The sequence below is a fragment of the Ambystoma mexicanum genome, chromosome 6q (assembly GCF_040938575.1).
Source record: "Ambystoma mexicanum isolate Mex_15411 chromosome 6q, UKY_AmexF1_1, whole genome shotgun sequence".
NCBI lineage: Eukaryota > Metazoa > Chordata > Amphibia > Caudata > Ambystomatidae > Ambystoma > Ambystoma mexicanum.
Window position 1 is genome coordinate 1,176,711,361 of NC_090937.1, and position 26,070 is coordinate 1,176,737,430.

The following is a 26,070-nucleotide window of genomic DNA, read 5'->3' on the forward strand; positions in this document are numbered from 1 at the left end:
AAATAATCTTACCATATGAAGCTGTAATTTGCCCTCAAACAATGCAGCAGCATAATCGGAGTTAAGGCACATGCTAGCCACTGTCCCAAGGTACTCTACATCCTTAAGTTTCAATGCACCTACAGATTTAAATAGAAACAAACACAGACTGTTCAAATGTACATTTCACATTTATGTTTAAGTATATATGCCAAAAGCAAATACCGTACTCAGAGGTTTAATTTTACCAGGTAACGTAGCACATGAACATGAAACTTGTCATACATCTACATAAGTTAGATCATAAATTGCAATGCTGCTCTATCACAGAGAAGAACATGTTTTTGTTGTGACATGTATGATTCAAATGTAATGTTGCTGAGGCAGCACCACCAACAGACCCTCAGACAACTAAGCTGGTCATCTCAACTATTTTGAGTGCCACGACTAAGTGCATGAAATCCACCTAAATTGCAGAGTGGGGCTGCAGGCAAATCCTACGTGTGGCCTTTGCCCTTGACGTTTGTGGTTGCACTGCAAGTGGCCATGTATCCCAGCTGGCATGTTAATTCTGTCGGGCCTTTACCTTTTCCAACATGTCCGCCACCATTTTCCGCACATAAGTGCCTGGTCTGTCTGCCCTAATGTTGCTGTGATTGGTGCTCCCTTTTCCCTTAAAGGCTAATCCAGGGAGCCGGCAGGCTGATCTGTCCCCCTGCCCCGTCAAAGGGCCACACTAAGGCCACTGCCTGGCCTTTCCAGCCGTCCCGCAGTGTCACATCGCATTACCCCCGCCACCGACTCTGTGATCACACCGTGAAAATTGCCTAATCCAGCAGGTAAGTGCTGCCCATCAGTGCTTTACCACTTCCAGTCTCTCACTGCACATGGTAGTCTGCTACTCTCTCCTCCCTTGTGTTCATACCTGAGTGGCCTCTTTTGCTTCTCCTGCTACACTATCTGCCCTCAAGCAACCTCAAACTAACTTTCAACTCTGAGTTTGTGAGAGCTGTATCACGCTGCGCTCTTGCAGCATGCTGTGGACAGGCTGCCTCCTGCCCTCATTTGGCTCTCACATTAGCCCACTCCTGCCTAAGACACTGACTGACACCTTCCTACTTTGTCTACCTGCCTAATTCCACCAAGACTTCCTCCTTGTGTTAACTTGATCCCAGCAAACTCCAAACCGTTTGACCTTTGCCTCTTCAATTCTACTTGCAGCCATTTACTCATGCCTGTTCCCTCCTCGCATCCCTGTTTTTGTGATGCTCTGACATTTCAATCTGCATTCTGCTTGTCATCAATTTTTACCCTAAGTTTGATTCTCAAATCTAGATGTTTTCACTACTCCATCTACATTTTGTATGTGAGCAACTTTTTAGTGTAATTTTACTGGTCACTTCCTACTGAATCACTTGAATCTCAAATCTGTGCTGCATTGGTTGTGCGATGCTGGAGTGAGGATGTGTTCCTCAGCAGCTCGGTAGGAGCCGAGAATATCCTGGTCACTATCAGGCCTTGTCTGTGGGTTGATTTAATAATTCTGCTGGTGGTCGGTGCGGCTTTTACAAGCGGCAGAGCAGTGCATTCCCTGGTGAGATTAGGGACGGAAAACCTCAGCTACGCAACGCAGCGATCGCCCACATGGACTGCCATTTTGCAGTCTATCTGCAGTACTGTGCAGGGGACTGCCCAGCAAGACGCCACGGGCCACCTCTGGCGACAGATGACATGGCACAGCACAACCTGTGCTGGGGAACCCAGGCCATTTAACAACGCAGCCCGAAGTCCTGAACTGCACCAACGGCGGCAGCGGTGTGGGCCGCCTCTCTACTAAAAATAAATACCCATCGACCTACTGGTGGACAGGTGCTCCGACGGGCCAGGTTGGCCTCTGGCTCTGTTGAGACCCGGGGTTCAGCCGAGCATGGACACCGCATCAGACCGAAAGAAGACCGGTCCCGCGTTTGGAGTGCACGGAGGACCTTCCTTCACTGGGCCTGAGCAGCGCTCAACACTTGGGAGCCCTGCCTGAATAAACCGTACACTGGTGCGTATGGGAACCAGAGCACTCTGTGTATTAATCCCACAGAGACTGAGATACATACCAGCAAGGGTAATCCCCAGAGACAAGCGCTCTATCCGAGCGGTGAGGAGAGGCCACTGCCTGAAATCACAACGGAACTCAGAGCCACCCGGAGACATCCTCCTGAGCACGCAGACTCCAGTGAACCGCTGAATAACGGATACAGCACTGATGCAGGAGTGATACCGAAGTGCAGCAACGGTGCGCTACTGGCGGGTTCACTACGCTGGCCGGTAAGGACTGGCACAGACCCCATTGGAGGGGTGCATTAGGATCAGACTGCCCCAGTGTGCTGGAAGGGAATTGGGGCACAAGAGGACCTCAGATTGGGAACCAGCCATAATACATGGGGAGCAGCCCTCAGCTCCTGCTGGCTGGAGCAGACCTTTGATGTAGAGGCACACAGCAGTGCCAGAGTGGTACTGGCCGGGGGGCATATCTGGTCCCAGCGACACAGGCCGCAATAGATACTGCGGTGATACTTGCTTTATCCAGTGCCCCCCTCCGTTCCGGGTGTGCCGGGTGGCCATAGCACATCTAGTAAGCACTCCTTAATTGGGCACGTCCGACAATACACCCATCGCGCCACTGGGGATAAACTATCTCAATGACCACTTGTCAGTCCAGAAAAAGTAGACACCTCTCAATAATGGAGGGGATGTATTTTGTTGGCCGAAGACCAACTGCCTCATGTGTTTGGTATTAGAAATACAGATCCATAAGCTTGACTAAAGTGCGTCCATTTTGATATGAATGAAATCGCCATTTTGTTTTACCTTTCGCTTCTTGCCTTCTGTTGAAACTGCTTTGCTGAAAGCTTATTCTGCTCCACTATTACATTATTTTTCATGCATAGAGCAAGGCCGCGAGATACTTGTTGAAACATAACGCAGGCGACCCAGACAGAAATGCCCGGTCTCCTCCCTCACAAAGTCTTGGAAGTAGGCAGCAAGGCATTTAATTATTACACAGGTGCCAGCCAGTCTCGCTGATGCAGTAGAAATGGTAGAAACGAACAATTAATGGCTTGAATTATGCTCCCTTTTGCGGCCCCCCTTCCCTGAGCCCTGTAGAGCCCTGGAGAGCGAGTTGACACCTAGCACACGAACAGAAACTAGAAGATAGCGAGGCCTGGAATGTGTCCCCTGCACGCAGCTCGCTTACAAGAACAGGAGCAATGTGTTCTCTAAAACAAAGAATTGTGTCTGCAGGCTCACGAAATTGCAAACTGTTGCTAAATGTATGTTTGAAGGTGTCATATACGTCACAATTGTCAATCGTCGAACCCAATTCAAAGGAAATACATTATGGGCGTTATTGAATGCGTCACCGCTGATTGTAAGATGCTCGCTTTGTATATATGTAACTGTTGTAAAACTCACGCGTCCCTCGAGGTCTGGAGACACACGTCGCGGGGCGTGAGACCCAGTTGGCCAACTGAGACTATTTGCTTTGCAATAATCCCTAGCTTTTGGGATTACAACCTTGTGTCTGGCGTATCAGTTTGTGTGTGGTGATTGTGCCTTGTTTCCATACGCGAGGGTCTCTTAGGGGCTCCATCACACTGAGGTCCCTGCACTATTTCTGTGTACTGGATAATAGCTCTACTCCTCTGCAGTACTCCCCGCACCATGGTCAAGGACACATTCCGGAAAGACTCCACCCAGAGCAGGATGGAGTAATATGCAACAAATGTTACTGTTACATAACGACTGAGGTGTCGCTTTGCGCCATGACCTTCAAAAGCTATCCTCTCGTACAGGAGAAGCAGAAAAGCACATCTCTATGGCGGAGGGCACGCTTCATACGGTGGAGCAACAGATGTCCAGGGTCATGGCACGCCTGAAAACAATGGAGGAACGTGTTAACGAGGCTGAGGGCAGGTCAAGGCGTAACAACATGCGCATCCAAGGACTGTTAAGGTGTGTGTCCCTAGGGCGGACAGCACCTGTCGAGGCGGGACTCTTGGATGACGTCTGTACTGGAGAGGCCAGGCTGAGGGACTAATCACTGGCTAAGGTACCAGGTAAGTGCTCCGATTCTTCTGGAGCGGTGACCACCAATAGGTGGGATAACTTCAAGGGGCAAGGTACCACAGAGAGCCAGCGGAATCCCAGTAGGCAGGAGACCAGGGTATAGGGATTGGCTTGCCAATGGTAACAGGATAGTCTTAGTAACCAAGGAGAGAATGAATGCAGGGTGAGAATGCAGGGTGAGTCCAAAAGGCAAGAGAGACTGATTCCTGGTAGGCAGCAAGAAAAGGCTCCCAGATAACCCCAGGAGGGCAGGGTTCGGGAGAGCCAACGTGGACCGGACCCAGGAAGGAGAGCAGGCAAAAGGACCAAGAACAGGAACTCAGACTGGAGGCAAAACAGAAGGTAGGCGCTGCTACGGCTGGTCAGGAACAAACCGCGTTAAGACGCGATTCGTTACCTGACACAGCCGCTATTTACATCCCTCGGCATGAAGCCGAGGCGTGGAACGCAGGCCGCCTTGCGCATGCGCAGCCCGTAAACCCCGGAGTGACAACGAGGCTTGAAGCGCAAGCCGTTGGACTCCGCGGGCCGTGGCGCATGCGCACAACGGATACTATCCGAGGAATCGGGTGCCGGGAGACTCCTCTCCCTGCTAACCGAAACCTCGGATAGATCCTCCAGGACCGGGAGCGTCTCCCCCCCAGGTAGGTGGCCTAACACCATAACCCCCCACAGAAAGGGCAGGAGAACCGGGTTTCCAAGGATGAGAGAGATAGAATTCCCGAACAAGACGAGGGGCATGAACATTGATGACCGGTTCCCAGGTGCGGTCACAGGGGGGATAGCCCTTCCAGTCCACCAGAAATTGCAATTTACCCCTATAGAAACGGGAGTCACATATCTCCTGGACCTCAAACTCTGGCGTACCCTGAACATCGACGGCTGCTGGCCGAGAGTGGGAACGACCAAAGGAATCGGGACGATAGGGTTTTAACAGGGACACATAAAAGACCGGGTGAACACGCCATGAAGCTGGTAAAGCCAGTCTAAAAGCTACCGGTGACACTTGCTTAGTGATATACGAAAAGGACCATGGAACCTAGGGGCCAATTTCAACGGAAGGTTTCGGGCCGGGAGATTTCTGGATGATAGCCATACTAGGTCTCCTACATGAAAAACCGGACCAAGTTTGCGATGCTTGTCAGTGGCCTTTTTCATACTCGCCTTAGCCACATGCAAGGCACTCAAAACCTGGCTATGACAACCTTGTATATTGGCTATCAGCTGATCAGCTGAGGGAACTGAACTGGGTTGTATGGGTGAGAGTGGTAGGAGTTTGGGGTGTAGGCCGGAAGAACAATAGAAAGGGCTAAACCCAGTAGCTGAGTGCATGGAGTTGTTATAAGCGACCTCTGCCAAAGCTAGATTAGACACCCAATTGGATTGGGAAGCATTGGTGAAACAACGTAGGTATTGTTCCAGAGTCTGATTGGTTCTTTCCGTCTGCCCGTTGGTCTGTGGGTGGTGGCCAGAGCTGAGAGCCCTGTGTATACTCAAATGGCGACAGAGTTGACCCCAGAAGGCGGAAACAAATTGAGAGCCCCGGTCAGATATAATCTTCTCTGGCAAGCCATGTAGACGATAGATGTTCTGTAAGAAAGACTGGGCCATCTGAGTAGCTGTGGGTATTTTCGGAAAGGGAACGAAATGTGCCATCTTGGTGAAGCAATCCACCACTACCATGATGCAAGTCTGACCCTCGGAGCTTGGCAGGTCCACGATGAAGTCTGTGGCAAGTGTGTGCCAGGGGTGAGGAGGAATTTCAGTGGGTTGCAATAGGCCTACAGGTTTCTGTCTAGGTGTCTTGACCTGGGCACACACTGGACAGGTCTCCACATATTGCTTGATTTGTTTAGCCCAGCCAGGCCACCAGAATTGACGAGCTATCTTCTCCTGTGTAGCGCGTACCCCACGATGTCCTGCAACTTTTGAATCATGTAGTCCTTGTAATATGGCCCTACGGAGTTCTTCAGAGGGTACGTACAATCTATTTCGGAAGAGTAGGAAGCCGTCCTTTTCGCACACTTCCGGGTTCATCAATAAAGATGTACGTCTTGGGTCCGCAGCAGTCTCCTGAGCGACTTTCTGTAGATAGGGTGTAAGAGCCAGAAGAAAGTGTTTCGGGGCTAGCACAAGCTCTCCCTTGTTTTCTTGTGCTACGTCATCCTCCAGTGAGCGGGATAATGCGTCAGCCCTGACGTTCTTGTTGTGGGGTATGTATGTGATGTGGAAATCAAATTGCGAAAAGAAGAAGGCCCATCGAGCCTGACGTGATGTTCTACATTGTAATGAACGTAGGAACTGTAGGTTGCGGTGGTCGGTACGCACTTCTACAGGGAAACGTCCTCCCAATAGATGGTGGCGCCACTCTTCGAAAGCAGTCTTGATGGCAAGGAGCTCCTTCTCGATGATGGGATAATTACGCTCATTGGCGGTGAGTTTTCTGGAATAGTAAGCTAAGGGAAGCTCCATCTCTTCGTCTGGATCCAATTGCAATAAAACTGCTCCCACAGCATAATCCGATGCATCTGCTTCAACAATGTAGGGTCTATCCTCCCGTGGATGTTGAAGAATGGGGGAGGTGCTAAAGGCTTCTTTTAACCGCAGAAAGGAAGCAGCGGCCTCCGGTTCCCACAAAAAGGATCTCTTACTGCTGGTCAAGTTAGAGAGCGGGGCTGCCCATTTGGAAAATGAAGGGATGAATCTCCGATAAAAGTTTATAAACCCAAGGAAGCGTTGCAAGGATCGTCGGTCTCTGGGAGGTTTCCATTCTAGGATGGCACGGACTTTTGCAGGGTCCATATGTATTCCCATAGCACTGATAACATAGCCCAGGAACTCCACTTGAGCTTGATGAAAAAGACACTTTTCAGGCTTGACGTACAGATGGTTCAGCTGTAGCCTCTTGAGAACCTCTTGGATTTGGACTAAGTGTTCCTTGCGGTCTTTGGAATACACAAGGATATCATCCAGATATACCCAGACTGATACTCCGATCAAATCAGCAAAGACGTTATCCATAAAGCGTTGAAATATGGAGGGGGCATTGCACAACCCAAATGGCATCACGCGATACTCGTAATGACCCATCGGGGTCTTAAATGCGGTTTTCCACTCATCACCGGTTCGAATCCGCACAAGATGATAGGCCCCTCTGAGGTCCAGCTTCGTGAACACCCGGGCTTCATGTAACGACTCCATCATGGTACGTATCAAGGGGAGCGGCTACCGGTCTTTCTTAGTGATGTCGTTTAATTGACGATAGTCAATGCATGGCCGAAGAGTGCCCTCCTTCTTCTTAACAAAGAACAAAGGAAATCCCGCAGGAGATGTGGAGGGTATAATGTATCCCTTTTGAAGGCATTCTTGTAGATATTCCTGGAGAGCTTCCTTTTCTTGCACAGTTAAGGAGTAGACCTTGCCATGTGGTATCGTTGTGTTAGGAAGGAGCTCTATCGAACAATCGAAGCTCCTATGCGGAGGCAATGGAATCTCTTTGGGTTCAGAGAATACCTCGTGGAATTCCCTGTATTCAGTTGGTATCGTAGTGACCGAGTAGAGACCAGTCCTGTTACCTACTTCGGTCTGAGTAGAAGACGAGGCCTTCAGAGCCGGATGATAGTGGTCAAAGCATTCCTGCTTGCAACGGACTGAACAGAATTCCAGTGTCCTGGTCTCCCAGTTAATACTGGGGTTGTGATGTAACAACCAAGGCAAACCCAGGATGATTGGATACAAAGGAGTTTTGATGACGTCAAGAGAAATCGTTTCCCGGTGCTCCTCGATTTGAAGTTGTAGTGTCCCAGTATGCTAATGGACCGGTCCAGAAGACAGAGGAGTGCCATCAATGACCTCCACCATGGAGGCGCAACGTTTCTGTAACAAGGCAATCCCGGTCTTGGCAGCGAAGTCAGCATCGATATAATTCCCGGAAGCCCCACAATCCAGCAGCCCGAGGACTTCTACAGGGTCATTTCTCGCCCAGGTAACATTGATCCTCAAGGCCATGAGGACTACTGGCTGCATGGGTTGTTTCTCCCGGTCGTTCTCTGGAAGGACTGATAACAAAGAAGAGGGGCCTGTCGTCGCCTTCCTTACATACGACAGGCCGTTTAGTTTTCCGACCTACGGAGAGGACGTTGTGGGCACGTGGAAAGGTAATGCCCTGAGGCCCCACAGTACAGGCACAACCGGAGATCTCTTCTTCTTTTCTTTTCAGCTTCTGACAGGGGTCCTCTCAGAGCTCCCAATTGCATGGGTTCGGATGCTGGTTCTTGTGAGCCTTGGACTTTGGGAATGTCTGGCAGGATTCTAGGAAGTGGTTTGTCAGATCTGCGTCGCTCATTTCGCCTCTCCGTCAATCTATGATCAATACGCAGGACTTGTTCTTGTAGTGCCTGTAAGGTCTCAGGTTCTGGGATATGTAACAATTCGTCTTTGAACTCTTCCCTTAATCCTCTACGAAAGAGGGTTTTCTGGGTGACTTCTGGCCACTGGGAATCTGTGGCTAACTGACGGAAACGACTGATGTAGGCAATTATATCACTGGTGCCTTGTTTTAAGTCCATTAACTGGTTCTGTGCTGTTGCTGCTAGGTTTGGCGACTGGAAGACGTCCAAAAAGGCCTTCTCGAAGGCTAAAAAATCCTCCAGAATCGGGCTCTTGGCTACAACCAGGGGCGTAGCCCAAGCCAACGTATTCCCAACCAGGTTACCCAATATATATCCAATCTTGGCTTTGTCCAGACTGAAATGGGTTGGGCGACACAAGAAATGAATCCGGCAATGGTTGCAGAACTCTGCTACTCGTCTGGGATCTCCATCAAATTTCACCGGGCTGGTCTGGCGTTATATTTGCTCCGGATCCTTGAGCAACCATCTGCCGTAAGGCCACGTTCTCTTGGTGGAGTACCGTCATCTCGGCTCGTAAGGCTCGGATCTCAGTTCTTAATTCCTCAATGTCATCCATCCCTGGAACAGTACAGATTGGTAGGCGTCTTAATCTGTTAAGGTGTGTGTCCCTAGGGCGGACAGCACCTGTCGAGGCGGGACTCTTGGATGACGTCTGTACTGGAGAGGCCAGGCTGAGGGTCTAATCACTGGCTAAGGTACCAGGTAAGTGCTCCGATTCTTCTGGAGCGGTGACCACCAATAGGTGGGATAACTTCAAGGGGCAAGGTACCACAGAGAGCCAGCGGAATCCCAGTAGGCAGGAGACCAGGGTATAGGGATTGGCTTGCCAATGGTAACAGGATAGTCTTAGTAACCAAGGAGAGAATGAATGCAGGGTGAGAATGCAGGGTGAGTCCAAAAGGCAAGAGAGACTGATTCCTGGTAGGCAGCAAGAAAAGGCTCCCAGATAACCCCAGGAGGGCAGGGTTCGGGAGAGCCAACGTGGACCGGACCCAGGAAGGAGAGCAGGCAAAAGGACCAAGAACAGGAACTCAGACTGGAGGCAAAACAGAAGGTAGGCGCTGCTACGGCTGGTCACGAACAAACCGCGTTAAGACGCGATTCGTTACCTGACACAGCCGCTATTTACATCCCTCGGCATGAAGCCGAGGCGTGGAACGCAGCCCGTAAACCCCGGAGTGACAACGAGGCTTGAAGCGCAAGCCGTTGGACTCCGCGGGCCGTGGCGCATGCGCACAACGGATACTATCCGAGGAATCGGGTGCCGGGAGACTCCTCTCCCTGCTAACCGAAACCTCGGATAGATCCTCCAGGACCGGGAGCGTCTCCCCCCCCAGGTAGGTGGCCTAACTGCCTGAGAAAGCAGAAGGACCGAACATGGAACTGTTTCTTGAACAATGGCTGCTGGATATCTTTGCACTAAAACATTCTCAAACTTCGTTTCTGTGGAAAGGGTTCACTGCATGCAGTCAGGGTGACCTGTTCCTGGTGCGCCACCGCGTATGGTTATTGCCAGATTATTAAATTATAGGGACTGACGCACTGCTTCAAATGGCCCGGACAAAAGGGTCAATCACCTACAATGGGTCCCGGATGGCCTTTTTCACGGATTACAGGGAGGTGAAACGTGCTAGACAGTCCTTTGACCAATTTAAGAGACGCTTCAAATCCATGAACGTCAAATATGGCCTGTTGTTCCCGGCACAATTAGAGATCTATCATTAGGGCACTACTGTGCATTTCACGGATCCCCGGGAGATTTGGAAATAGGCCGAACAACATCTGTAGGGCGACTTGGGGCCAAAAAGAAACAAAGTGAGTACCAAACCTCGGCTCTGCTCCAAACCACCCCCTCCGGAACAGATGCCGGTGGTTCAGGAATCAGACCCAGCTGTACCCATGGACAATACCTAACCGAATTGTACTAAAGGGAGTTTGAGATAGTAACGACACTGCAAGGTGCATGGCCTAACTGACAGGCAGACAAACTCCTGGGCTCAGTCAAGCTGGGCAGTGGAGTTGCCGAGCCTCAACCAGTTTCGGTGCAGTCACGTCTCCCCCACCCCCAAGTTTGATTGGTTGGGTTACTACGGTTTACTTGTTTTTGCTACAGAATATATCATGGATTGTATGTTTTTGATTTGATACGGTTGTTTTGGTCATCAGTGGATGTTCGGGCCACAGATACTTCGGGTTGGGGTTGAGTATAGGGTGGTGGGAGGGGAGTTATGTTGCTTTTGTTCTTGTTCTTACACTATCCCGTTTGATACAGCCACGCACTCACTTGACCCGCACCACTATGCATACAAATAAGACATTCCCAGCATGTCACCTGACGACTGAATACACTTTCCCTTTCTGGGTTTGCAATGACCAAGGATAGCACAAGGTCTCTGAGACTCCTCAAGTGGAACGTTAATGGCCTAAGTTCAGGGATCAAGCGGCATCTTGTTATGCAATTTCTCAACAGACACTCCCCTGAAATTGCTCTTCTCACTGAAACTCACCTGCCCGGTATGACGTGCACCCTGTTTCGACGAACAAACTATCGTACTGCAATTCATGCTGGTTTCTCCATGGGCCTTAGGGGGGTTTTGATCCTGCTCCATAAAAGGCTTCCCTTCACTCTATCGGCAGATTTGTGTTGCTACAGGGCGAGATATGGGGAGAAAATATAGCTATACTCGCAATATATGCCCCCCCCCTACTCACCACACAGCTCCTAGATGACATATTACTCATATTCACAACCCATCGACCAGACCTGTGGGTCCTCGGTGGGGACTTCAATGACGTCATGGATGTGACACTAGATTGCACACACATGCGTGGGAGGAACCCCAAGGCATGCACGAAGCAAGCAGCCTTTTCCTCTGCACTGGGTCCGAGTGATGTGTGGCGGAAACTCCACCCACTATATTGCTGCTATTTCTACCATTCTGGAGTTCACACCTCCCTCTCAAGGCTGGACTACTTTTTTCTCCAAACACCAGATGCACACAGAGCAATCGCTGCAGGCCTAATTCCCCGGGGAATCTCGGATCACTCACCCTTAATGTTAGAACTGAAAACAAGCAGACCCACCCCAACCCCCACATGGCGATTAATCAACTACTACCTTGGTACTGTAGACAGCCCAGAAGTGATGTGGGAAGCGTATAAGTTGGTGATCCGGGGAGGAGATGTTTTCTTGGATATCCGCCAATAAAAAGATATACCAGCAAAAAGTGATAGATGCAGAAAGTGAGGTGATTGAAGGGGAGGCAAGACACATACTTAGTGGATCGAAACGCACAGGTCCCTCCCAACAGCAAATGAACACCTCTGGAATATTGCCCTAGATAATGCTAGGCAGGTCCTCTTGGAAATTAGTACACGCATCTATGAAACAGGGGTCAAGGCCGGGAAAATAGTGGCCTGGTTGGGACGTCCATTGGATTAGTACTGTACAATCCCGGCTGGTGCACACACACTGCGAAATCGCTGAAGGTTTCGCGGATAATTATGCAGACCTGTACAAGAGCGCAACCGCACCAATCGACAACACTGTGCCAGATGGTATCACTCTCTCCTGTCTATCTGTGATCTAAAAAGCACAGCTGGACAAAGACATTACAGAGTCTGAAATTGTGGTGGCTATTTCACAGCTACACTCAGGCAAGACGACGGGTCCCAACGGCTTCCCCATTGAAACTCTACTTAAAATGTTTCTTCATTGTAGGGAACAGGGAATCCTTTCCCCTGATCTACGTAAAGCAAGCATCATTGTTATTCCCAAAACCGGGGAAACCTCCTGAGCTTTGTAGCTCATATAGACCAATTTCATTGATTAACAGCGAAACAAAAGTCCTTGCCAAAGTGCTTGCTGCCAGAATGCAAACAGTGATCTCTTCTCTAATTCACCTGGATCAATGCGGCTGTATGCCAGCTAGATCAACACTAATGAATATCCGCAGATTACATCTTATGCTAGAACAATCACCAGTTCTTAGTGAACCTCTTGCACTACTAGCTATTGATTTCGAGAAAGCTTTTGATTCGGTGGCGTGGGAGAGCCTCTGGGAAATTATGACCAGGATGGGATTTGGGGAGACATTTTTGGGGTGGGTCCACTATTTTATGAATCTCCACTGGCGGAAGTTAAGGTCAACAGGTGGCCCTCCAAAACCTATCTGTTGGGAAGGGGGACAGGCCAATGGTGCCCCCTGTTCCCGTCATTATATGCAATGGTTATTGAACCCCTTGTGGACGGACTTGTGGATGAGATTTCGCTGGCCCGAAGGTACAGAGGATAGGGTATCATAATACGCAGATGACATCTTGATACACTTACGTGATCCGATCCGCACCTGCCCAGTCGCCACGCAGATACTGGAGCAATATGGGGTATTCAGCGGGTTAAAATGTTAACTGGAGCAAATCTATTTTCTTCCCGATTAAAGGAGCAGATCGCACACTTCCCCCAAACTGTCCACACCGCATGGAATATGATCGCTTCCGCTACTTGGGGATCCAGGTGACGGCTGACCTTTCTGAATATCTAATGCACAACTTACACCCAGACACCAAACGGTTCACCACTGATGCCTGGCACTGGACACTACTTCCATTGACCTTACTGGGCAGGGCGGCCCTTTTCAAAATGCTTGCATTTTCTGTATGTCCTACAACATGCCCCTCTGCAAATCCCCAACCTGGAGTTCCGTAAAATAGAGGGTATTCTCAGGGGTCTCCTCGTGGAGGGGGGACCTCCACAAACTGTCCTTCAAACGCTACAACGTTCGATTTGGGAGGGCGGGATAGGATTACCACATCTTCAATCGTATGTCATGATGCCTACTCCCGGAGAACCAGTACAGGAGCAGCGTTCCCGGAAGCAGACATCATGTTCCTGGGGAAAAGGCCTTTGGCGCCAGGCACATTTTGGACCTCAGTCCTGGCGCCATAGGCGCCAGGCTCATAAAGGGAGTGTTTATGTGAACTTACCTGATGCAGATCGTGCTGCCAGATCCAGACCTCTTTGAGGCCTGAAAGGGACTATTTTACCTGTGGGACTATTTGCCACTCGGGCATGGCCGGGGAATAATACGTACCTGGAACTACTTTGGGGGCTATTTAAGCCACATCCAGACAGCAGCTCACACTTCGCGTTGTTCTGCACCTAGCAGCTGGACGCTCACCGTGTCTGCTCCTGCATCCTGACTCCAGCCACACCCGCCTCCATCCTGGAACACCTGAAAGGAAAGAAGAGAAGGGAAAAGGTGAACAGAAGAACATTACCTGCTTCTACCTGGAGTCCGGAGTCATCACGTCGGCGATCCTAAGGGAAGACATTTATTTTAAAGACGCATCGCGTTGCTCGCTGTAGCGCCGCGTTCCACTCACCTGTTCACGAGGCTTCTCCGTGCTCCTTAGCGACCATCTGCACGATCCGCCGCATACCTGCGCCTAAGGGGGAAGAGAAGAACAAAAGGTGAGCAAAAGGAACTTATTGAGTAAAGCCAGATTTTCGTCATAAGACTTACCTGATTATTGTTGGGAGAATCTTTCCTCATCTCGGGTCGGCGCCGCTTCTTCGGCAGTACCGTACCCCGGCCCCTATGGGGAAAAAAGACACACGCATTAGTGGGTGAATATAAGGACATTAAAGGAACCACCCATCATAAACTCACCTGAGTTTACCTTCGGCGAATTGTTTCCTCTACGTGAAATCTTCACTCAGCACCTGTGATAAAAGGGATAAAAGACGGACTACTGAATATAAAGGCAAATAGAAAAGGAGGCCAACTCTTGAACTTTTACAACAGTATACTTACGGCACCTTGCCAGGAAAGACAAGTAAGCTTGGATCCTCACCAATCCGAACACCAGTGAAGTAACTGGATATAATCGCACCCCTGCACCAGAAGCAGGATGGAGAGCTTGTCCTTTCAAACCTTAAGGTGAGAGTTAACGGGGAATTTCGGAGGTGGTCTGAGGAGAGTGAAAGAGGGAGGTGGGAGGCCGACGCGCTACTCCGCAGGTAGTTAATCCCCTTTCTCCATCTGCAGAAGGATTCTCCTGCGAGTCAGACAAGCGAGATTTGGGGGTCCTGTCCAGTCGGTCTTCCGAGGTCTGCGCATCACCTTAAAAGAGGCCGCAGCAGTCCAGACCTGGTCAGCGTCTCCGTGGGAGTCAGGTGAGCGTTACATCGTATTATTTGGCGAACCAGATGATGGTCATTAATGACGTCCTTCATGGCGACTGGGAATTCCCACACATCCGAGCAGAGATTGAAGGGCTACAGGATATGTCACCACTCATGAATTTATATCAACACCTGGGTAGATTCCCCCCACCCCCTGGATGATGGCACAAAATACAGCAGTAATATGGAGGGAAGCCCACAAATATATAGGCTATATATAGGCTGGGACAAGAAAATGACCCTGATACAAACACTATGGAGGAACGGTAACCTGCCTGAAACAAACCGACTCCTGGTTTGGTCAGAATGGGTGGAGGCTGGGATCATGACGGTGGGTCACAAACTTATAGGGGTAAACATGACCCACTTTGAAGAGCTGAGCTTTAAATGGGGTCTTCCTGGCACAGAGCATTACCATTATCTCCAATTTACCCACGCACTACACACCCAGCTTCCTGTAATCACAGATATGCCAGAATGAAAACTGTTGGAACAAAACATTCTGTTGGAACGCATACCTACCAAGGTTACTTCCACAATGCATAACGTTGTAACTGCCTTTGCAACACCAGAGTTGTCTAACCTTAAGTCAAAGTGGGAAGTGGATGTGGGGACCATAGAACCAGAGGATTGAATAGTGGCATTAATGTATCCAAATGAGATTGCAATCTCCTGACCTATGGACTTCCCATATGGTCTCTATCCTCTCCCCTTTTTCCTCCTAGCCCAATAATGGGGGTAACAGCTGGGAAGTTCTCTTGGTATACTTCTCATCTTCTAGGTGCATCATTAATGTCCATCAAAATGGCACTATCATGGGCCAGGGCTCTCAGCCCCATCTCCTCCTTCATGGCTAGGTTTCTCCCATCTCTCATTAACTTCCTCCCCTCTCCTGCCACTACTCTGACTGCCATCACTCTGGCCTTCCCCCAATGTAAGTACCATGTCTCTGCACCCCACCTCGGAAGACCTTTAAAAGGTGGCAACCAGCTTCACTTAGCTACCCTCAACTCTTCCTCTGCTGTTAAACACTCCTATTACATCTGTCACCTCTTTGAAGATTTTGACCTCAACGTCCTCGCACTCACTGAGACGTGGTTCAATGCCAGCTCTGTCATTGCTTTTTATACTCTTCTTCCTGAGGTCTATAAAATCCTTTCCAAGCCCAGGACTCACTGGTCAAGAGGTGGAGTTGCCCTTGTCTTCCCTGGATGGATCCCTGCTATTATCATTCCCACTCAATCTTAATCTTCCTTTGAATACCTTTGAATGCCTAGTATGCAGACTGGGTGTCTCTCCCTGGGTGTCTCTCCCACCCTCTCCCTCACTCTTGCCACTATCTACAGCCCCCTGGGCCAACCCCCCTTTTCCTCTCTGAATGGGCTCATCTCTCCCCTGACCACCTCCACAAAACTTCTCTTCCTGGATGACTTTAATATCCATCTAGACTTTCTCGGATGCAGCCACTTTATCTTTCTGTGACCTCTGTGACTCTCTTTCCCTCACAATTCTTCCTTCTGGCCCGACCCACTTTGCTGGACACACCCTTGATGCTCTCATCTCAGCAGACATGACTCTTTCCAACCCTCTAACTACTCCTCTCTCCTGGTCTGATTACTCTCTTCTCATTGCCTCTGCCCGCGCTGCCAGTCTCCCTCTCTGTATTCGACCGATGAAGCGTGTGTCAGTCGCTGCATTTGCTGCCACATTCATTTCTCCTTCCACCCAGACTTTTGACTCTCATACAGACTCAACACCTCCATCTCCAACACTCTGGACATCCTTGCCCCTGTCATGAGTATGAAGCCTTCCTACAAGTGCAACTCTTGGTATGACTCTGACTTGACCTATGTGTAACGCAAGCGCAGAGTTGCTGAGTGGAAGTGGCAGGCCTCAGACACATCCTCTGACAAACTGGCTTGTCGCCTGCTCCAAAGGCAACATCGACTCACCATCTGCTCCAAGAAGAGGGCTCATGTCCAAGTCCACATTTCTGGGGTCACCAATAACATGGCTGAAGTTTTCAAAATCTGCAAGGATCTTGCCAATCCTACTGCAGCCTCCTCTTCTTCCTTCAGGGCACTGCACTGGCCTCCCACTTCTCCACCCAAACACAGGACATCCTGTCCTCTCTCTCTTCTACTCCCCTCCCCACCCCCCCTTTCGCCCCTGCCTCCCTTGGCCCTCCTCTCGCCCTCTCCCATACTCTCCTCCTTCTCTCACATTGTACCAGATGAGGCCTCTAGAGTTGTCCGCTCTATGAAAGTCTCCCCCAAACAGGTGCTCCCCTGCTCTTCTAGAACTATTAAGGAAAACATCTCCTCTCTTGCCCCTTACTTGGCTGACTTCTGTAACCCTTCCTTTGCCACTGGTTATTTCCCACAACCCCTCAAGGACTCCCTTGTGCACCCTCTCCTAAAAAAGCCATCTGCTGACTCTTCCTGCCTGGCTAACTATTTTCTTGGGAAAAATGGAGAAGTTGGTGATCCCCCAACTGACTCAACACACCGAATCAACACACCAAATCTGTTGGCTGTCTTCATGACCACCAGTCTGGCTTCAGAGCAGCAAGAGGCACAGAAACTGCTTTCCTGAACACCCGTGAAGACCAGCTCTCAAATCTTGTTTCCAACTTTCCCTCTGTTCTGATCCTTCTCGATCTTTCCTCTGCCTTTGACACAGTCAATCATGCCATCCTCATAAATCATCTCCATGAAATCCTAGGCATCACAGACTGGGCACTGGCCTGGCTGACCACCTTCCTTTCTAACCAAGCTTTCCAAGTGCATCTGGGCCATTTCCTCTCATCCACCTAACTCTCTACCAGCAGCGTTTCTCAGGGATCTATCCTATCGCTGTGACTGGTCAACACCTACCCTGTCCCTCTGGCCCACTTTATCTCCACCTACTCTCCTCACTTTCAGTGCTATGCTGATTACACACCGCTCTCCTTTAAGCTTCCCTCTGATACCTTCTCTTCCTCTCTCATACCTGACTGCCGACTGCTATTCATGCATGGTGTTCTGCTAATGATTTCTGCATTAATGCCATTAAGACTGAGATCCTTCTCATTAGGATGCCTGCTCCCTGTTTCTTTCCCACTCTCTGGCCGCCCTCCTTGCGCTCCCTCCCCTCACCCACTTGTGAGGCAAAAAACCTTGGGGTCATGTTCAACTTCTCTCTCTCTCTCCTTCTCCCCTCACGTCACAGACCTTGCCAAGAAGTCCAACTTTCTGCTCCACCACCTCAGGGGCATTCTCCCTTTCCTGACCTTTCCCAGAAGCTCAATGCCTCCAGAGCCCTGGTTCTCCCTCGGATGGACTACTGCAACAGCCTCTTCCTCAATGTGTCTCTTTCCTCCCTTCGTCCTCTTCAACTAATCCAGAACAGGGTCGCAAGATTTATAAGACTTATCCTTGGCCCCAAGCAAAGGGACCGCATCTCTCCAGCCCTAAAATCTCTCCACTGGCTCCTGGTGGCTGCAAGGATCATATTCAAGACCCTCTGCATCAACTACAAGGCTTTCTGGGTCTTGGGACCACGCTACATCCAACTGTCTCTCCCTAAATACCTCCCTGCTAGAGTCCTCCGGTCCTCTAGCTCCAACTCTCGGCAGATCAGATATTTCTCTGAGCAGAGAGTGGGGGGTAGATCACTTTCTTTGGCAGGAGCCTCCCTTCCGGCCTCTCTCAGACTTGAGCCAGATCTCCTTAAGTTCTGAAAATTTCTCAAGACTTTCCTTTTCACCTCCTCTTTCCCTAACCCTTGCTAAACTGTCCCCCTGCCGCTGTGACTGGTGCCTGGACCCTTATGTGCTTTAATGGGGCCAGGCCCTCCTCGGCCAGTCTACCCCAGTACCCCTTAGCAGAACTTGCCAACTGGCACCCTCCCTGGACTAGCCGGAACCTGTCCAACCCACAAAAAAATCACCTTGCGTTCCGCAGGATAAGAACTCTTAGCTATTCACTCAAATCCCAAGCATGGTGGCCTTCCACTAGCCTACACACAGTAATGGCATGTGTGACACCTTACAAATTCACCTAACAAAAACTGCTGTGTTCCACTTTATAGATGGCACTGAATATTGTAACAATAGGATTTAGTCCCCTGGAGAAACAAGTTATAGGTCAGCAAATTCTTCCTTATTCCACTTCAGAGGCTTAACAAGTAAATGAGTATCATTTCACAACAGAGGTCTTCTCCAACTGAACTTTTAATAGGACAACCAGAAATGGTCTGCCTTGTTACTAATGCCATTACTTAAAAAGCAACAAAGGAAGAAAAACACTTTGGATATGTTGTGCAGTTGGAAGGCTGTTTCAACATTTTGATTGCTATAGCTTCCTGCAATTGTTTGAATGTGTTCTACTTTTTGCCTCATGTTTGTATTCGTATTGGTTTAAAAAAGTATTGGAGAACAGCTAAAATGATAGAAAATAATAAAAAGTGGCTTCTCAAACAATCGAGCAAGAACACAGATGCTACAGATAAGAGAATAATGATCAGTTATATATATTTCTGCTTTATAAATGCTGCACATCAAAAAGGTAGATTTTTTTTGGATTTCTTTTGGCAGCCTTTGAAAGCGGAAGAATCACACTACTGGGGGTGTTCCACCCCATTAGCTGACCTCTGGAAGCTGATCCACTGCCCGACCCACCCTCATACTCTCCAACGCTATATTTTCATATTTCTCTTTAAATTGGTGGGGCGTTTCCCCACCCCACCTTTCTGCCTACCACCCTTCCCCGAACGCATTCTCCTGAAACCCTCACCACAGACACACCCTGAATCATACACACAAACATACACGGTTACCCGCTCCCCAGCCCCTTCCCTTCCACGCCACAAACATTCCCCCTCCTCCCACACCGACACACACTGTCTACTTCCCTCTCTCCCTCTCTCCCCACTCTCCCTCTCTCACAAAACACTTACCTGGGATGCCAGCGCCTCCCCTCTTCTGGACCGGCCGCGTCTGTCAGCCCCTGTGTTCAATCGTATGTGGCAGGGGTGTGACAGTTCGATTTAGAAATTACGCTCAGAGAGGTCTTTCTAAATCAGTCTTTTTTAAAATATTTTTCACTTTCACTTGGTACCTGATAATCAGCTTCACAAAAAGAACATCACTACCTAAAACCTTTTTGTGTTGTTAGGTCACAAAATTATCTTACTATCCAAGACTGAAGCTGTACTTTGAAATTTGAGAAACCTTCTGTGAAAATCTGGAAATAGGTGTATACTTTTCAAATAAATAGTTTTGGTCATTCCATCCAAACATTTTTTAACCAACTTTGATCTTATTAACTGTAATCACCTGCTGTCATTATAAGCCTTTTTGGTAAATACCTCAATATATACACCAGACAATTTGAGAATAAGAGGGACGAGAACTCTGAAAGTAAAAGAGACTGATCAGAAGAAAACCCATGCTTGGCAGCGAAGTACACAAAGCAGGTATGATAAAGAACTGTGAGTCTGGTACTTGCCCCATTGTGAAAATAAAAAAGTACAGTGACATTTACCTAAGAGGATATAGAGTCTGGAACCCAAAGAAAGGAGAGTACAACCAGAAGGAATCCAGGGGAAAGGAGCAAACCCTAATCCTTTGAGTTATACATTGTGTAGCATTTCTTTTGTCATTTTGATCAACGAGACATTGGGAACTGTTCTGTTGGCATGGACACTTTACTTTGGAAGAGATCATCTTTGTACAGTTGTAGTAGGTTATTAGTGTTAGGGACAGAAGTAGACTTTTTGGGACAAGACAGTAACAGACTTAATTTTGGCATCCTGACATATTCACTAGTTTTCTCTGAGGCAGGGAAAACCCTTCTTAGCTTTAGGGACAGAGGCATTTCACAACCCTTTAATGGTTAATAAAAGTGTATAACCAAAAACATGCGACGTTTGCTTACTTGTGCACCCATACAATAATTTCCAGAAATGTGGAACATATGATAGGAGTTTTTGGAATGAAGGGACCATTAGGGTTTGGAACATATTCTGAATGGAAAGCAAAAAAAGCTTAAAAAGTGGCAATACTGATTACTGCTACTTTAACCATTGCAAAAGAATCCACTTATTTTTCCTAATTAGTAAAATCATGCAAATTCCATTGGAATCCATATTAAAGGCTAGAAGTACGCGTTAATTGAGGCAGGCATTTACAGTAATGTGTATACTAAAGTATAAAAGAAAAGAGTAAAGGCTATTTCCCCATACTACACCTTTCTGTTGCACTTTCGAATACAAATGCTGATAATTGCCAGGACCACCTTCTGCATTTAAGTACAAACATTCACAGTACCTTCTCAGTGCAATTCATATAGAAAAATGTCCTTCTAAGGGTTTTAACATGTTCTAATTTCAGAATGTTCAATTAATATGGTCTTTCTTGAATATTTGCTTCCTTGTAGTAAAAGTGACATCATTTACTTGCATCCGTACTCACTCATTCGTTGGGATTGTTTTATTGTGGCATTGAAAATTAAATTGTTTTCCAACGGTGTACCAGGTTTTTACTAATTGCCAAATGAGAAGGTACTTAATTAACTGAAGTTAAGCCACATACTCTTGTTTGTCATCTCCACTGAGTCAAAGGTTTTCCACCTTCAATAAGAAATGTATATGAAAGTGAAAAACTAATTCATATGCACCTGGTGCTTTTCATAGTTTTAAATTATGGTAAAAATGACATTTACTGTTTTTGTTTCTAAAATGCATTACGTGCGTAAATTAACAATTGCAAAGGAATGTAATCTGTTTCTTTTATTGCGCTTCATATCAGATTCCAGCCTCTAAGCACACTACCGGGACTGGGAACCAAAACTGTGATGCTCAGTGTAGTCTTGTTCACAACACCAGATCGTTGCCTCGGAGCGATCCTTATTGGTTTTCCCAAAATCAATTAAAATTATTAAACTACTAGACTTCAGAGAGACAGTGGAGGGCCTTTAGAGATGGGAGGCCACCTTCCTCGCCCACATGAGTATATTACTCTCTATTCTTTGTAAGCTAGTTATGTGGCTAGAACTCCCAAGCAAAGAATAATGGAAATAGGACAGAACATAGTGGCTCCACTGTGTCTCTTGTGATTTCCAACCAAACAATCATAGCTAACATGGCTGGTGCCAGCATTTGTGCAGTCGTTAGCAGGAGCTCTCAGAGTATTTACAACCTTAGCATCATCCCCTTATAACACCTATCTCCTGCTACCCTGTGCTGGCTCAACTGAGGAGCAGAGCAACAGTGGTGGCTGCTGGAGCATTCTTTGCGCCACTCTCTCCACTTTGCTTGCTGTTCCAGCTCCTATGTTTGGTTCAGACAGCAGATAGGAGTGAGAAGGACACCAATAACAACCCACATTTCATTTTGCTCTGGGCATTCAAGCTCGCTGCAGAGGATCATCTGCACCCAGAGGTCTAAGTGTACTGCATGCAGTCCTGGTAGATGCTTGGGCGCTCCTGCTCAGCTATGTCCACAAGATACACTGGTAGAGTTGGAAGGGGAAAGCAGGCGCGCAGCCTTAAAGACACCGACTTCTTGGAGACGGGCTGTATCCAGGGGCTTTGGTGGTGCGGCACCTGGCTCCCTCATCTCCATGGAAAATTGCAAGTACATTACCGGGCATAGATGTGTGCTTGGTTCCCCCTGGCTCGTCCACTAGTATTTTTGCCATTTTACGTGGTCGGGCAGTAGAAAAAGCACAGTTTCCCACTGTTTATGAACAGCAGTCCTCTCGAATATGTTGCCCAATGACTACTCGACTTTCGAAATCTGCCAAACCACTTCCTCCAGTTTGATCTCTACAGCCTGGACTGACCTCTACATCACATGCTTAATGTGGGGGGAAAGGAACACCACGACTCATGCTTCATCCAGGGCTCCCCTTCCTCACTAAGCACCACTCCAAGCAAGGGCGTGATCGGAAATCCGAAGACGAAATAAGGAGATCAGAGTGATCGATGGCTTCAAAGGCAGCAGACAGGTCAAGGAGAATTAGGATAGAGGATAAACTGAAGTGGTTAGCAGAGGCGATGACGTTGGACACATTCTTGAGAGCAGTTTCTGTGGAGTGACAGGAATGGAAACCTGCTTGTAATGGGGACTCCTAGGTTGTGGATATCTAAGAAATTGGTAAGAAGGTTGACACAAACGTTTCAAGCACTTTAGAGTAGTGTGTAAGGAGAGACACAGGGTGAATGGTGGCCAGTAGGTTCGGGGCAGCCCCTTGATGCTTTTCTAGGAGAGGGATGACTGACTATTTTGAAAACAGAGGGAAAGCAAGCAGAGTCAAAGGACAGGTTGGAGAGTTCAGCTAGGTTAGAGGCCAATAAAGGGGCAATAGGATTGATTATCTGATGAGAAAGAGGGTCTGATGGAGCACAAGCGGGGTTAGCCTTCATCAGTAGATATAGCACTTTGTCAGTATTAGTGTGACTAAAGTGGGAGATGGAGGCAGAGGTCGATGTTAGAGTAGGCATAGTGTAAAATGTAGGAGGTGTGAATGTGAGGAAGGTCAGGAGAGAGTATCCAATTTTAGATATTTTTTGCAGTGAAGTATTTAGCTAGGTCATTAGCTGTGACAGTGGAGCTGATAGTCATAGAGAGAGGAGGAATGAGGAGTGGGTTTAGGGTGCCCTGTAGCTGGCAAGGATGGTTGGAGTTCAGAGTCAATGAGGATTATGTAGAATTCCCTTTTTTGCTCTATCAAAAGTGAACTTGAGAGAGTGCAGGGCAGAGAGAGTGCAGGGCAGAGAGGTAGAGTTGCAGGTCCTCATGTGAGTGGATAGGCCTCTGATGCATGTCTGTGCGGAGAGAACATATGTTTGGGGTGACCCATGGCTGAGGATGCTGAGACTTAGGGGTGAAAGTAAGCAGTGGGAAGTGAGAGGAGAATGAGACATAGAATAGATATTTGAAGCTGGAGAAGGCAGTGTTGGTGGAAGAGGCGAATGGCAGAAGGTTTACATTTCCTTTTAGTAATAGGTGAAGCAAATGGTGAGGAAAGGTTGGCGGGTGAAAAGGAGATGGCGGTGGAAAAAATTGAGTGATCAGATAATCAGATATGGATGGTGTGACAGTAGCATTAGCTGCTGAGAGAGATGTGGAGATGTATAAGAGATCCAAAGAGTTATCCCATGTGTGGGTAGTGTGGTGATGTAGAATGGGGAGTCTGACCAGGACTTAAAAGTTTTGTCTATAAACCTTTATTGGATATTTCAAAATCACATCTTTCCCTCTTGAGAGGTGGTTTTCCCTCTCTCAACCAAACTAAAACTCGGGTGTGTCAGGAAGTCTGATGTCCAAATAAACTTTCATTATCCTGGTCCAAACTATCCCTACGACTGAAACACAAAAGTCCAAAACAACAAAAACCATACAGCAGGAGAATGCCTCCCTTCTACGGGGTTGGAATGTCTAGGAAAATGTCTTCCTTCTCCTAGCTTGTGAGTTTGATTTTGACCTGAAAGTCTCTTCTTTTTTTGTATATGTTTTTATTGTTTACACATACTGAACAGCCAAAACCATAACATTTCCCCAACTCTCTCCCCCCTGCTCCCACCGGAGGGCTCTCCCAAAGTTCTTGTGGAGTTTACTCATGCATCGAAAATGTCCAGAATCCTGATTTTGTGTGGGCACCATTGCCCCATATAGTCCGACTGGAGATATTCCAGCACCCCCCCCATTCTTTCGACAAGGGTCCCATTGAGCCTTGCAGAGTATGAGTTAATTATTTAATTGAAACAAGTGTCCACACCTTCTGAAGCCAGCTAAACACTAGCGGAGGGTCTCGTTGCTTCCAATTCTGGGCTATAGCTGCCCATGCCGCAATAACCAGGCCCATATAACTTCTCCATTGTGCTTTCGTGTATTCCCTGGCTACTCAGTCTTTTATCCCGCACAGCCAGACCTTCTCACCCAATTGGGCCACGTTAGGAAACATCCCCTGCATTTGGGTCTTCACTTCTGTCCAAAAACCCTGAATCCATTTACAGTCCCACCAAATATGCCTCCAACTGCCCTCCCTCCCGAAGCCCCTCCAGCATAGTTTGGACGAGTGTGGGAACATCATATTTAACCGCTCCGGAGTGTAGTGCCTTTGTGTAACAACCTTAACACACATTTCCCTCGTTTGGACTGAGCAGATCAGTTTAGGAATGCTCCCCCAGAGCTCCTTCCACTGAAAGTCTCTACTTCTTATTTAAGTCTTCTCTTTTCTTCCTTTCTTCTCTTAGAACCTCTTTTTGACAGTGTTTAGAAAAAAGAGGGGAGGTGGAAGAGGAGCCGACTCTTGGCGTGATCCGGTGTGGAGACATTAACAGGCAAAAAGGAAGATTTGATAAAAGACGGTTCTGAAATTCACAGTGCAGCATGGGAACGTTGGCATTTGTGGACCTATGCTGCGTGGGTAAGGAATGTCTCGATGCTCTCTGAGACAACTTCCAAAGGATGCTGTCTTCTGCTTACGGGCTTCTTTGATTCCTGTTTCCACAGATTACTAAGCTGAATAAAAAGAGTTCTTCTCCCAACCCAGGAGAATGACTGCATGCTCCTGGGTAAAAGTCCCTCAAGTTTAGGTTTCACAACGATGCTCAGAAATGTCAATGGCCTAAGAGAATGGCTCCCTTCTCCTAGTTTGTAATCAGCTTTTAGCAAACTTCACTTGACTTGAACACAGTCTTTCAACTTGCCCCAACAGGACGAGGGAGCGACTCCCCAATCTTTCCTTGACTATTGAATGTTTTCTTGAGTTACTGCAATTTTAAATCCTTCTTTAACTCTTGAAGTTCTTTCCACGGACTTGGTGTTATATTTACTTGAGCGTTGTCCTTCAACTTTCCACCACTGAGAAGAGGAAGAGGCTCCCCGGGTCCTTCTTGACTCGTCTTATCGAACTGACCAGGGAGTTGCCTCAAAAAATGATTTACTTCTTTCTTGCATTTTGGTTTCGCCTTCTCCAGGTTTTCCGGTCCCCTCCCAGGACTTACTACCATTCCTGTTACCTTCTCTCAGGGAACTCTTCACCGGTTTCGTCAGGGGTTGCAGGTTTATTCTTTCTCCCTCACCTTTTGCTCTTCGTCGGCCCGCTTGACTTTGTGGTCCATTACTGCTGGCGGTCTGGGCGCAAGTTTCGGACCAAATAATTCCCCTGTTACAGGTTGGGCAACCACCACAGTTCCTCGTACTTCCCATGCAATCGCCTCCGCAGCAAGATAGTGTTGTGGTCTCAGCATAGTTCTTGGACTGCACAGTCCACCCACCGCCATACTGATTCTCAGCTTCGAGGATGTCGACTTCCAGCCGACGGAAGAGAGGCTTTCCTGGTGTCCTTCAGTTTCACTCTCGGCACTCCGCACTGCTGCT

The 26,070-nt window shown here is 48.2% G+C and overlaps 1 protein-coding gene across 1 annotated transcript in view; it reads right to left on the reverse strand.

Moving 5' to 3' along the window:
* Positions 1-26,070, reverse strand: part of WDR19 (WD repeat domain 19) — a 2,828,275-nt gene that overhangs the window by 1,794,656 nt on the left and 1,007,549 nt on the right. Inside the window, exon 13 of the mRNA XM_069631788.1 lies at positions 13-119. Within this exon, the coding sequence (XP_069487889.1) occupies positions 13-119 (107 nt within the window). The remainder of the gene's footprint in view (positions 1-12; positions 120-26,070) is intronic.